This window comes from Semicossyphus pulcher, unplaced genomic scaffold (genome assembly GCF_022749685.1).
Source record: "Semicossyphus pulcher isolate SPU_LCO1_2020_fin unplaced genomic scaffold, fSemPul1.0.p SCAF_9, whole genome shotgun sequence".
Taxonomy (NCBI): Eukaryota; Metazoa; Chordata; class Actinopteri; order Labriformes; family Labridae; genus Semicossyphus; species Semicossyphus pulcher.
Window position 1 is genome coordinate 20,877,031 of NW_027211770.1, and position 14,107 is coordinate 20,891,137.

General features: G+C 42.3%; 1 protein-coding gene across 5 annotated transcripts; it reads left to right on the top strand.

Moving 5' to 3' along the window:
- The first annotated feature begins 934 nt into the window (after nt 1–934).
- casp2 (caspase 2, apoptosis-related cysteine peptidase) lies at nt 935–10,297 on the top strand. 5 transcript variants are annotated; one of them, XM_069656177.1, is made up of 12 exons: nt 935–1,063; nt 1,543–1,740; nt 1,965–2,135; nt 2,237–2,311; nt 2,909–2,978; nt 3,395–3,486; nt 3,746–3,928; nt 4,398–4,526; nt 4,624–4,714; nt 6,700–6,900; nt 8,334–8,443; nt 8,552–10,297. In XM_069656177.1, the coding sequence occupies exons 2-12, from the start codon at nt 1,591–1,593 to the stop codon at nt 8,684–8,686; spliced, it is 1,407 nt and encodes a 468-aa protein (XP_069512278.1). In that variant the 5' UTR covers nt 935–1,063; nt 1,543–1,590; the 3' UTR covers nt 8,687–10,297. The 5 variants fall into 5 exon arrangements, with proteins under 5 accessions (XP_069512278.1, XP_069512277.1, XP_069512279.1 ...); XM_069656176.1 differs by having other exon boundaries at nt 1,577–1,740; XM_069656178.1 differs by having other exon boundaries at nt 1,577–1,740; nt 6,700–6,888.
- Nucleotides 10,298–14,107: the final 3,810 nt, after the last annotated feature.

Sequence of the window (14,107 nt, forward strand, 5' to 3'; positions counted from 1 at the left end):
CACTTTAATTAAAAGTACTTGCTCACAGAATATAGTCAACTGATCATGTTATTTTGGTTTCTTACACTATTAGATCATGTGTTATATGCATGTATGTGCAGATTGAGTTGGAGCAGTATGTTTATTACTTTATGTAAAGTTAGATAGTTTGGATCCCTGTAAAGACTTCTCTTAATTATTAGCAGATACAGCTAAAGAGTTGTGATAGTGAGATGATAAAAAGGATTAGGGGGAAGAAATGTTACAAAGCAAATTTCTATTCATGTTTCTCAACTTCCTCATATATGAGCATTTTAAATTTTTGTAGGACTTTTAGGAGCCAATCTCAGCTTTATCATTTAACAATAAATTATTAATAATTATATTTATTTCAGGTTATTCATACATCTCAGAATTAGGAAGCTGTATTACTCACAAGTTCCAGCTAATGCTTTGTCGTACACTATGATTAATAAAAACCCTCCATCTACATGTTGTGTAATTTACCCTTTTATACTCATAGTTCATAGCGTTTACACCACTGTTGATTACATGTCATGATTACATTAATGTTATTTGTATGTTTTTTTGAGATCATGCCTATGAATATGACTGAAAAGCCATTCCTTTTAATATCCATTCACTTACATTTTCCTTTACTTCCAGCCATTAACAGTCTATCTTATACGAGCTGAACAGTTGTCTCTTAGTGAATTGTTTATGCATATCCCCAGACTGCTCCTTATCAATTGGCTACTTATTTACAGAAAACAGATTCAAATTCAAAATGCCATCATACAGAAATTTTACGGTAGGCGGCCCCAGTCCGTAAGAAACCAGCTTACTGGAGACATGAAACGTCACTCTATACTTACTGTGATTTCATTGGCCAGAATCCAAAACAACGACATGTGTAGCCCCGCCCCCTCCCATTGCTGCATACCCCGCGGAAGTTGGTTTGTAAAGTCAGGGACGGGATGTTATTAAATTTGCATTATAATAGTTTGAAAAGCGTCGACATTTTTCTGTAGTTTTTTTCCTGGACGTTTTGTTTTCTGTTGCAGGAATAGAAGAACTCATAAAAGTAAGTTTTGAAGGAATTTCATTCCGTTCCCCCACATGCAAGAAAAAGGGCAAACCGAAGTGAGCTAGCTAGCTTGTTAGCATCGGCAAGTGGCCATCAACGCTTAACTGTAAATATAGTTTAACTCCAGTGTCTTTTATTGTTATGTAAATATTAAGCCAGAAATTCTGACATTTAAGTACGTTGTCTTCGTAAATGCATTAGTATGCTCCTCCTGTGTGTACACCTGCATTGTTAAGCTAGCATCGTGGTTTTATTTGTGAGGGCTTTAAAAGTGTATATTTTCATCATAACCTTCATAAAGAAGTATTTTATGACGCCACGCTAACAGATGTATATATAGTAGTGTTAAAACTATATTTAAATTTTAACGCGATACTGCTTCTGTAACTAAAACGCGTATTTTCCTCGTAGTAAGACGCTGCAGTTGATGGCATTGTCTGACACTTCGTCTATTTTAACATCCGTTTGTTATTAAGGCTCATGTGTCTTTGTTACCTGTCCTATCGCCAGTCTGTTGAAGCAAAATGTTGGAGTGTGGCATGCTGGAGCAGGACAAACGGGCTCTTCGGAGACGCTCAGCCATCCTGTGCAAACAGCTGGTTGTGGATGAGCTGCTCATTCAGTCTTTACAGGCAGACGAGATCCTGACCGACAGCATGGCAGAGGCCATCATGGTATGTGAGCACAGATGTTTATGTTTCACTCTCATGTTATTAGCATGTTTGACTGTCAACAATCAATCAGCTGACTGTCAACAAAATAAGTATTGCATATGATTGTTATGCAATTGCCCAATGATTTGACAACATAATATCATTTTGAGTGAGTTGAATAGTATTTTTTGTTTAAATTTTTCTAAGTGATCTTTATTGATTTTTTAATCTGATCTCTTTTCTAGGCAGAGCAAACATCTCAGAAACGAAGCTGGCGTTTACTTATACTCTTACCAAAGCGAGGACCCCAAGCTTTCAGAAGCTTCTGCTCAGCTCTGCAAGACACTGACCAGCAGCACTTGTGTGACCTGCTCACACAATCACCTGAAAAAGATGGCAAAGATACACGTGTAGAGGTGAGTGAGCACTTATACAGTCATGACAACACAAAGCTACAGTATACATAGCAGATTTTTAATAGACGTAGTGCAGCTTTTAGACTGTTTTCTGCTCACAGACTACTCAGCCTGAGGAAGAGCCAGAAGGAGAGGCAGGTCGACTAGTCGAGCAGACAACAGAAAAGAAGAGAGAGGTGAGCACTCTGCTCATAGTCCTTCAACCAGAAATACTCAGGTGATATTTTCACAAGACAGTACGAAAGCTAATGTCCATAGAACTTTGTATCACTCAATATGTATTTAAAGGAGGATTTAAATTGTCAGCTGAATCCACAAGTTTAGAGTTTGATGACGGTATGCTTCAGTTATATGGCCTTCTGCAGACATCATCAGCAGACATCGAAGAATGGAGTGAGGTGAGCAGCACCTCCTCATGCCCAGTGCAGGCCCCAGATATCCACCTGCGCTCAGAGGCATCACTCAGAGAGTCGGCCCCAGTCAGGGAAGAAGACAGGGAGAGAGAGAAGACAAAGAAAAGAGGAAGAGATAAGCGGACAGATGTGAGAATCACAAACCACGTCCTGATTATGTTAGACAACCAGATGTCTTGCTGAGGTAGTCAGGCAGCAGGCAGGAGGTTTCATAATGGTGAAGTCATGATTGTCTTATTCCCACAAACAGCTGCTTCTACCACATCAAAGCACATAATCCTCTATTATCTATCGTATTTTGTTTGTGTTAACCAGCTGGTGTTTATAATTACTAATTTGCACATGATGCTTGAATTCCAGAGGTTTGTGGATTCTTCTCTTCCTCTTTCCACGCAAGAAGGAATTGCTGCCAAGAGAGCACGGACACAGGGTGAGTGAAGTGATATTACAGTGCAGCCTGCTTTCAGGTTAAAACAGGTGTGTGTGTGTGTACAATGTTGTTGTCAATATTTTTCTGTTTCTGTGGAGACAAGGGGTGGTGCTTGTTGCACAATAACATTAAGCATCCAGCAGCAGCTTCAGAGAGTTCAGTCTGTGTTAAGTGTTTATTAGATAATCTTACCACTGAGAGAAATGTAGGAGTGCAACTTCTCTAACATTCGCTGCTGTCTGTACCTACAGGCGCCACGCCCCAGGAGTGACTCATTCACAGCATTGTAGTGCAAAGTTTACTGTCACACCGCTGCTGGCGGGAGCACACAATGATTTTAAATGTTTGTGTCAGCGATTTGACTTGTGTAAATAGTACAGTTTAACGCTCGGGTTATGTGTTTGTGTGTGCGACAGAGTCCATGGAGTTCAGTCTGGATGCAGATAGTCCCATCACCACTCCTGTGCTGCCGTGCACGCATGACTTTTACCTCTCTCATTGCCAGCAGGTAAAATAGTTCTCTCCATACGGTCAGCTAGACAGGTTTGCAAGGAGTTATGTTTTACCTTTGGCCTCCTTTGAGAAACACTTCAGTGTGAAACCTTCTCTAGAAGTCTGTGTGAGCACTAAATGCAGAGATATATATAGTGATTGTAAGTTGTAGTCATTTTTAAGTGTTATAATAAAATAATGTATACAAACTATTACAGAAACACACTTCTGCAAATACTTTACTCACAAGGATGTTTTGGTATGTTTTTCTCCAGTCCTACAGAATGAACTCATCCCCTCGTGGTTTTGCTTTGGTGATCAGTAACGTGACCTTTGACCCTCGTGCTGCGCCTGACCTTGACCCGAGAAAGGGAGGTGAGGTGGATGACGAGGTCCTCAGGAAGGTTTTCACAGAGCTGGACTACATGGTTACAGTCCACAGGGACCTCACTGCTCAGGTAACACACAAAGAGGCAGACACAAAAAGTATTTTCAGGATGTTATTTGAAACACAAACCATCCGTCTTATTTAGCTGACAAGGCCAGGGAAAGGAAGTTGTAAGAGGGAGAGGAACGACCTTGAATCATTTGAGAAACTCACTCAGGCAGTTGAAACTGCATTCTAGTGTTAAATGTCTTTGACAAATTGTTTTAGCTCCTATTCTCAGTTCTGTTTCGTGTGTAAATGTTTTTACAAAGCAAACACACTTTTATTCTTAACGCTTATTCTAAGAAACTTGGAACAAGTAAACATGTTGGCTGTTGCTCAGAGACAAAGCGTGGGTATTAACCGTTGGAGTGAGAAGACCTTGACTTTACGCAGAGTGATCTGTTTTCACACGACTGCCTTACCAACCTGTTCACTATTTAAAAAAAGCAACAATCTGTGTTAACCACATTTGTCCATTTCCCTTGTCCTCTCTGTAGGGCATGAGGACGTGCATTGAGAATTTTGGCCGACGTCAGGACCACCAGACCGTCAACAGCTGTGTGGTGTGTCTGCTCTCCCACGGAGTGGAAGGAGCTATATACGGCACAGACGGAGAGCTCCTACAGGTGTGTTGGTTTGATAGTTTTCTGTGTTGTTGTTCATAATGTCCACTTCAGTTTAAAGTTATTCAACATGTAACGTGTGTCACTTTGTTATTTTCAGCTGGACTGGGTGTTTGAGGCCTTTGACAACGTACACTGCCCCCTGCTACAGAACAAGCCAAAGATGTTTTTCATCCAGGCCTGCAGAGGAGGTAAGGCTGTCCATCTTATTCGTTAATCCCCGCTGTTTCATTTTCTTGTCATGCAAAGTAATGAGGAGAATCTATTTATAAATACCACTTGTAGTTGGGCAAAAAAATGATTTGATCAATTTATTGGAAATGTATAGTTTTGGATGATGTTTAAAAATGAGATCGATTTTCAGATCTCAGGAGCAGTTTGTCCCCTAAGAAGGCTAAGTTGTCTGGGAAGGTTTGCAGCATCCGACCTCGAGCAAACAAACCCGTCTACTGTAAAGTGGCTCTAAAGCCAGCAGCAAGAAAAATGTATTTTAGCATGTCTAACAGCCGAGTTGGAGAGGCAATGCAAGACAGCAGAAGCCGAGAGCTGTATAGGCTTCTCATAACAGCCATGCAAATCTAAAGGTATTCAAAATATTTAAAATGTTGATTAGAAATCCATTCATCAATTATTAAAAACAAGCTTCTGTAGTCACACAATCGTAAAAACAGGTGGTCAAAATTAAGCTGCTTTCCCACTGGTCCAAAAACCCACTAACACATGGCTTTTTTGCTTAGTGGGAAAGGCTACAATCGGCTTTCAGACCCGGGGTCAAATGATTCTACAGTAGACCCATGTAATTATCTCCTCGGCTCTGATTGGAATTGATGGGAACATGCCGGATGCTATGCTCCGTCGGTATCTTTTGCGACTCCTTGTCATCTCAGCTAAAAATTCCGCCTGTCTCCGTCCAAGCAGCGCTCGAGCATCGTTCCAAATTTGTCAGCGCCGAGTTTGATAAATAGACTGAGTGAGTAATAGATACAATAAAGACCTAACCACCGTAACATCTTCACTGTTTACTGACCCTGTCTCCGATGCGTTTGTAATGTCAGACAGTGACGCAGCAGAAAAGAGACAGACAGGAGTATACTCCACTGGCAATGGGAACAGAGACAATCAGCATTTATAAGCAGGTCTTCCCGGGTCTGAAAAACCTGCATCAATGCGCTAATTGCGGTGGGAAAAGGGTATTCGTTTTCTTTACTGGTTGTTTGGATTCACTTGAGCTCAACCATAGATAAAGGACTAGATTTTAAATGTGGATCACAGAGGACAGCTAGTGCTGTGTCACGTGTAAAGAAGGCAGGTGAGATGATCGATGCCTTTGATGAGGTTGCCTTCCTGTGGAGGAGTTCATTACATGTGCGATTGTGAGGAGACAGTGGGACAGGGTTCAAATGTGCATTCATCATTTTAACTAGGTTGGATCCCTGCAACATAATTAAACCTTTTACTCAGAGTAAGAGAGACACAGATGGCAGACTTTACCTCCACATGTCCAGATGTTGTCTGCTGTCACCTTCCTGGCCACAGGGACAGGTAACCACGGTGACAGTTTCACAGCTATCCATCAGCCACAGATACCAGATGCTGTGAACGGTGTCATCATGTGTCAAATTTCATTGTTTTGATGGAGACTAAACATAATAGAAATGTAGTGCAATAATATTCCATAAACATGTAATTAATATCTGTAATCGATGTCATGGACCGACCACACGGCTGATGCAGACCCAACAAACCCTCAGACCCCTCAGGAGCATCCTAATTACTCTCACACACACCCTCGCCCCACCACAGAGACCACCACAGGCGTTCTCCTGAAAGGCCATTAGATTTGTTTGGCAACTGCCTCTGCATATAGCAATGATGATTTTGTTCCAGTATTTAGGCATATGAAAACCCCGTCAATTATTATGCAGTTGTTTCCAAAATGAAGAATATTAATGAAGCTAATTTGGAGAAATTGCTGAGGTACTTAAACTTAAACTGAGCCATATGCAGCTTTCCTTTCAGATATTATTTTAAGAATTCAGATCATTTTTAATCCTTTACTTGTCAAAAACAGTGAGTAAGTTTTTGCCATGGGTGCATCCAAGACCCCCTTAAGAGTTCCAGATATTCAAAGACTGCTGGATGTTTGAGGTTAATCTGAAGCTGTGCTGTCTTCCAGATGAGATGGACTGTGGAGTGGAGCAGATAGATGGCCCGACGAGGACCTGCTCACCAAGCTGTGAACAGCGGGATGCTGGGAGGGAAGGACAGATGGACGCGAACTCCATTCAAAGAGGGGACATGGGAAGACCCAGGATCAAACTGCCCCAGCGCTCTGACATGATCTGCGGCTACGCATCCCTCAAAGGTCAGAGAATTTGTAAGTTTGTCCCTTTTGCTATTCTGGGGTGGACTTATGAATGAAATGTGTTATTTAACTGCAGAGTAAAAGATAAACACAGCCATGTGTCAGGTAATGAATGCAGCAGTAGAGATGTAGTGATCCATTCAATACCAATCTCAGAACACATCGGCTGTAGTCTAACAACGATATAGCCTCTGGTGACAACAGTGAAGATGTCGGGCGTGTAGCCAACGGTTAGCGATAAACGACTTCCAGTCAAGACTTCCTTTTCCGTGCCCTGCATTGTTTACAGTCCAGTTGGCAACTTGAGAAAGGCCGCGTGTTCAGATCAAAACTGAAGTGAATTTCGCCTCTCTAGATTTGACAATAAATGCCGTCATTTCTTGGTTCATTAAATCCCCCGCAGGAGAGTCCGTTCATCTGTTTCTGGTGAGTCTCAGTTCTACTGTAAATAGTGAGACACAGGGGCTTCACTCTGGCTAACTGCTGCGGTATGAACCCGAAAAATAAAGTTTTTCTTGGGATTGACTTTAATTAACGGGTCTTACCTTTGCCAAACTTTCAACATAATGATGCAGATTACTAACAAGTAAAAATGAAGCTCTGTCAGATCTGTCTCCTCAGAGGAGAAGAAAACGATTTTTAAAATGCTTGTTTCTTGAACGGAGGACGGATCGATCATTTGTGATGCATTTGAGGAAGTTGGGAAAGCTAAACACTGAACGGCTTTTGGTACACAGCATCAGGAAAATGATCTGAAGTTGAACTTTAGATCTAGAACAGATTGTTAGCTGACCTTGCTGCAGATGTCTGTTTATAGATTAATAAGAAGCTAAGTCATTGTCAGATGACCGCTGAGCACACAGACTGTTTTTTCCTGCATAGGCCGCAGCCTGCTGATACGTGATTGGTCAACATTACTCGGACTACAAGAGTACTACAAACAGAAGCCAGAACACTATAGAATAGAGATAAAAATAGAATAGAAATAGAGATTAAGTCAATACTAAAAAGATAGGAAGTTATATATAGAGTAAGCAGCAAAAAGAAATGTGTGTGTAAACTACTACTGTTGTTATTGGGCCCATGTTTTCAACATGGCATGATGCATGCAGCCAGCTCAAGACCTAACTGCAACCAACCGACCAATCAAATGCAGATCTGTAAACAGATCCTGCTCGAGGGAACACTACCGTCTCTCTGGAGTTGCAGTATGGGTAATGAAGGCAGCAGTGTTTCACAAGGAAGAATAATGTATGTAATATAAAAGTCTTGTTTCTCTGGTTCTGGCGATCATGGGTCTGACAGTGTTAAGTGCAATGTGAAATTTGTGGTGTACTTTTTTCTAGAGGTTCAAATTGTTGTAAAGGTTTCCTTTGAGCTCCGCCGTCACCTGAATGTCATCTTGATGTATTAAGCCTTTATTGTTTAATCTGTTTCTCCTCAAGGCACAGCAGCCATGCGGAACACCAAAAGAGGATCCTGGTTCATTCAGGAAATCAACACAGCACTTCGCTTACATGCCAGAGACACACACATTGCAGACATCCTGGTGCAGGTGAACACAAGTGTCCTATTATTTTACATACTGAATCCCCATCACGTATCATGCATTTTAAATAAGTAATAATAACTTTTTATTCATGTCTGTTTTCTGTCTCTCAAGGTCAACGGGCGCATCAAAGCGCGGGAGGGTTACGCTCCTGGCACCGCCCACCACCGCTGCAAAGAGATGTCGGAGTTCACCAGCTCGTTGTGCAAAGACCTCTACCTTTTCCCCAAGTACCAGCCCCAGTATTGATATGCAGATATGCACATATACAGACTACCACACACAGACCATTCCACGCGTTAAAACCTCAACATAAGGGCACATGACTGCTCATTCCACCCCAATCACTGCCACACACTCACACATTCCCCTGTTACAGCCGAACATTCACACAAACCTCGAACACATGAACCTGCATTAACATCGTGGAAAGGAAAAAGCAGCAAGCTTATGTTAATCTATGTGTACTCGGGGAATGGGCAGCGTATTAGCACACATCTTACCCGTGTATCTGTGTGCGTGTCGATGCCAGTTAGAGGGTTTAGACGGTAATCCTTTTAAGTCAACAGAATTGTATTTTTGTTTTCTTACTGCACAGCTACTTTGAGGTCTCTTTTTAGAAATGTATTTTGTACACAGATCTATTTTTATGGCTTTATTTTGTATGAATTGTTTTTATAAGAATTTGAAGCCCATTCTCTTTATTTGTATATAATGCCTGTTGTTTGTATCACAGTGACAGGCAGGGGGCAGCACAGCAGAGACAAATGCATTTCATCATCTCTCATCATTAATATCGCTCACGCTCCTGCAGTTTAAAATCTTTGCTGTCATGATTGCAGACAGCTTTTATTTCAGTCATCAGCTACAGTGCTGATGAAACTGTAAAGCCTTTGCAGCAGATTATTTTTCTTGCATCGTTTTCCTCACAAGGAGGAAAAGCAGTTACAGGGCAGCTTCAAAAACCAGATCTTGAATTGTTTCAGTCATTTTATTTGTATGCTTTCCCTCGTGGATGTTTAATCAAACATTCAGCTTTTGACTGTTGAGTAAGAGAACTCTGTAAAACTCTCCTCAGCTGTCTTACTGTAGATCTGTCCCTGTCAGGGTGGTGGGCTGCCTGGGGAATGCGGTGCTACTTGTGGGGTCATACAACTTAGGTATGAACTCTGACCTTTACACTAACTCTGCCTCCTAATAGAGTCTCTCTCTACGTGGGAGGTGCATATTTAGTCCGTCTCCTTGCAGGTTTTTTTTTACTGTGTTTGATACAGTAAGGAAGAAACATGTATTTGTTTATGTCTTCCATTTACAATATGCAGTTTTCTACAGCAGCAGGTGCCATGTGAGGATGATCTATTAGATGAATTTATGACCATGGAGCTCTCACAGTGTATTGTATCACTTTGGCAACCCCCCCCTCACACACTGAGTAATCAATTTATCAAGGCTGTGCGAGCATTGATGTTTCCCAGAAAAGCCCTGAGCAGACAAAGTGTGTTTAGTTACAACAGTGTTGTAGTGAGGAAAACAGAATACATGGTCGAAGCAGTATTGATCGTTAACCATCTGTAAACAAAGATGCCTTTAAGTGAGTGTGAGGGGCTCGTGGAGGAGTTCACCCTTATCTGCAAGGTGCTCACTCTATTATCCTTTTGTTTTCTGTCATTAGGAAGTACAGTTTAAACAAACATCGGAGTATTAAAGGGTAACTCTGCTCCAGGGTGGGAAGTTTTGAAGGTTGATATTTGCTGCCAAGCTGCTGCTGAGGTGCAGTGTGGGGGGCCGGGAGAGATTTGATTTCTGTCAACGCCAATGACTGCCAAATGTTCTCTACAATAAACCTTGATTTTTAAACAACACAGACTTTTGATCCTCTTTCAGATGCATGTGCATGTGACTGTATTTTGCTGCATGTGCATGTTTTTGTGCATATGTTTGCAGCTGAATCCTGCACCGAGAGGCCTCTGCACAAACGGCCGCTCCTGTGCGTGCTCCACTTTATTCGATCCTCCTTGTTGCTGTGTTTGTGTGTGTTGTTCCCAGCGTACAGCCCGTCCTCTCCGCTCTCAGGTATAGTATAACTGGCTCCCCACTATTCCGCTGCGCTCAGGTCTCCCCATGCTGTGACTTGGACGTATGTATCTCTCTCTCGCTGCCTGCCGCCCAGTGATAATGTTCTTAGCGTATCAGATAGAGGCCCAGCCAGCTGTCCACAGTCATTCTCATTTGACACACACACACACACACACACGCCGGCGGTCGGAGTAACACATTTCTCGCTGGCCTCCGGTGTAGCTGTGAGATTAGGCTGTTATGCGCTGGCGTGTGGACCACAAAGCGGGGCGGGGTTAAGAGGGATCTGCGTGTGTCTGTGTGTCTTTGTGGTTGTCATAATGGCCGCCGGTCGCATCAGCTTGAGAGGAGGATGAGTTAGAGGCGTTTAAATGAACTTATCTGGGTGGGATGTTGTCTCTGTGGGTCGGGGGCAGAGCAGTGGTGGTCCATCCTGAAGGCCTGTGAGCTTTTCAGCCTTTAGTGAATGATGTGCAGCAGATATACACTAAACCTCCCTCCTGTGTTTGCTCCCCTAGACATCTGAACCTGCTGCAGAGAGGTTAAGCAATATGGAGATCACTTTACCGAGCTCTACGGTGGGTCCTACAAGCGTTTTTTTTTAGGGGGGGTCGTCGTTTAGGGGTGCTTTTTCAGCCATAGCATGTGAGTGTTATGGGGATTGCCTTGCATCATTGGCTGATTAGGTGCGAGCTGTCATAAGGGTGTCGTGTGCACCTTCCTGCTCACGTTGCAGGGGCAGCCCTATGGGGGGTGCCCTTCCTACCCCCCCAACACTGACCCCCTCCCTGTCCAAACAAGAGCAGCCCATCCAAACACACACACACCTAATGGACGGCTGGCAGGGAGGGTGCTACTAAGGGCAACAAGTTGTGTGTGTGTGTGTGTGTGTGTGTGTGTTATTAGGTGTCTGCAGTTCTAATAAAGGAAAGCGCTGCGTCCTTCGCTGCCTCATCAGATGGCTTTGCTCTGCTTTGTCCGCCTGTCTGATTTCTGTCCGTGTGTCCGTCAGGTCCTCGGTGGAGCTGTATGGCTCGCAGCCTCTGGATCACCTGCAGAAGAGCACGATCAGGAAGGACGTCGTCTGAGTTTTTTGATTTCCTCTATTTAAAGAGTGTGTTTGAGAATGACTTTATAGGAGAGTGAGGAACTTTAGGGGATGTTTGTGTGTTTGTTTGATCTGCTGTAAAGTGTATTTAAGAGTGTGAGTGTGTTTGTGCGTGTGTGTATGGTGTTGCCCACGCCATTGGAAATGCTGGGGTGTCCAGCGAGGTTATTTTTGGATCAGTGACAGCGTGTCAATGGCTGCAGATGCGTCGCAAAGGAAGGCTCTGAGATACCAACAGACCCTGGTAGGTCTTTCCCAAATCTTCCTCTACCTGCCTGCCTACATTCTGTCCGTTCTGCCTTTTCCTGCACCTCACACCTGCTTCTCCCTCATCTCTCCATCTCTTGTTTTCCAACCATCATTCACTGTTCCTCTCTCACTCCTTCACCTTTCAGTACTCTTCTTCCGCACATACCAACGGGTCATTTGTTTCATCTGCAGCATTATTTTTTTCCCCCCCTGTAGTTCTCTCTTTGTCTCCGCCTCCGCTCTGTTCACTTCTCCAACATGATTTATGCAACTTAATGTCAAGTTTATTTGTACAGACACATTCACAGTCTGCGCTGGTTTCACACCGCCCACACTAGCAAACACTGAAGGCGATAAATGGAAAGTCATCCCTGCAATAATCAAGGATTTTATTATTTATTTAGATTCCTATCACCAATCTCTGACTTTATCTTTTACATTTGACTGTTATTCACTTGTTTCTGTGCTTGAGAGCACGTTTTGTTTGCGACCCATCTATCTGCTCTTTCGCTCCTCGAGCTGCAGCCTTGTAAAGTCATTGCTGTTTTCATGTGTTGGCGGATATAAATACTTATATACGGGAAACCTGAGCAGACAGGTTAGATGTACGTGTGGAGATGAAGTCATGTCTCCATATCCTTCTTCATCTGTTTAAATGCTCATCCAGCATGATGGCCTTTCCTCTCCGGAGCATCACGTCTGCCATGTTTTTTTAACTGTTCCCATCCAATCACACCTCCTCTACCGACATATGACTCAGCATCAGATTGTGTTTTTTTTCCCGCGATTGATTTGACGCATTCAGTCACGTCCAAAGGTCAGTTAAATGTGAATTATAAGACGAGAGAATGACAGATACATGAGCAACAGTGTTAAGAGCAGCTGGGGTGTTTGTATACGTGTTAGAGCAGCCTGAGCAACTGACAAAGTGAGGAGGAACAGTGACAGCATGTTTCCTTCTCCTCTTCCTCCGCTCCACTGAGACACCGGGCCAAATCCAATGTGTAGTTCCCGTGCAGCCTCTCCAGGGCCCACGGGTCAGATATAAATAAGAAATCTCAATTAATCACACTACTTACTGGCTTTATGTCCCCATGCAAAGTCTCACATCTCTGAGGTGTGAAAGCTGGGACTGTGTGTGCGAGAGAGGAAATTAGAGCCTTGGAGGATTTGAGGAGTTTATGTGAAGAGCCGTTAATAGATCGTCCTAGTATAATGTTTTTATTGATCAGCAGCAGAGTGTATGTTCAGGTTTTAGGTGCTGGTACTCTGTGCTTATAGTTCAGTTCGCTGTAAGTTTTCTTGATAAAAATGGCTTACATTTGGTGTTCTTCACACATCTTTGGTTCCAACTGCATTTAAATAATTACAGCTCCGGAAAGCATCTCTCTCTTCACGTCATGGCCAGCCCAATCCAGATCTGAACCCCATTAAAAACCTCCTGAATGTGATCAAGAGGAAGATAGATGGTCACAAGCCATCGAGCAACACCGGGCTGCTTGAACTATTGGGCTAAGAGTGGCCTAACGTCGCCCAACAGCAATGTGAAAGTCTTCCAAGATGCATGAAAGCTGTAATTAAAAACCAGGTTGTTCCACCAAATACTGATTTCTGAACTCTAAAGTTAAAACATTTGTATTCAGTTGCTGTTTGCATCTTTTTGTTATCTTAATCAGTCGTCATTTTCTGCAGATAAAAGACCTACATGAGAATATTTTATTTGGAAGTAGGGAGAAATGTTGAATACAATAAAACAAAAGTTCATTTTACACAAACCCATAAATAAAACCAGAGGAAAACATATTTTTGCAATGGTCTCTTAATTTTTCCAGAGCTGTATATTTGCAAGTCCTTTAATGTTAAATGTTCAGCTTTATTGTCAATTTACATGACAGGATCGCACAATTAAACCTGGATGTATGAATAAGTAAATAAATATGGAATTAGTTTGATTCAAAATAAAAGACTTTGGACAAAACAGGATTAAACAAAAATGTTAATTTTACAATTCTGTACATTTGAAAAAGTAAAATAGTCATTTTATGTGGTAATAATCATATCAAAAATAAGAAATTAATTTGAGAAAAAAGCAGCACTAAGTGCATTTTTTAAACTTTTGATTTCATTAATTATTAAAAATCTTCATGTGCTAAAATGTTTTAGTTAAATTGTACTTGTTTAATGATTAACTGAGCTGATTAGTGATGAACTGTAATCAGTTAATTAACAGTGCACTT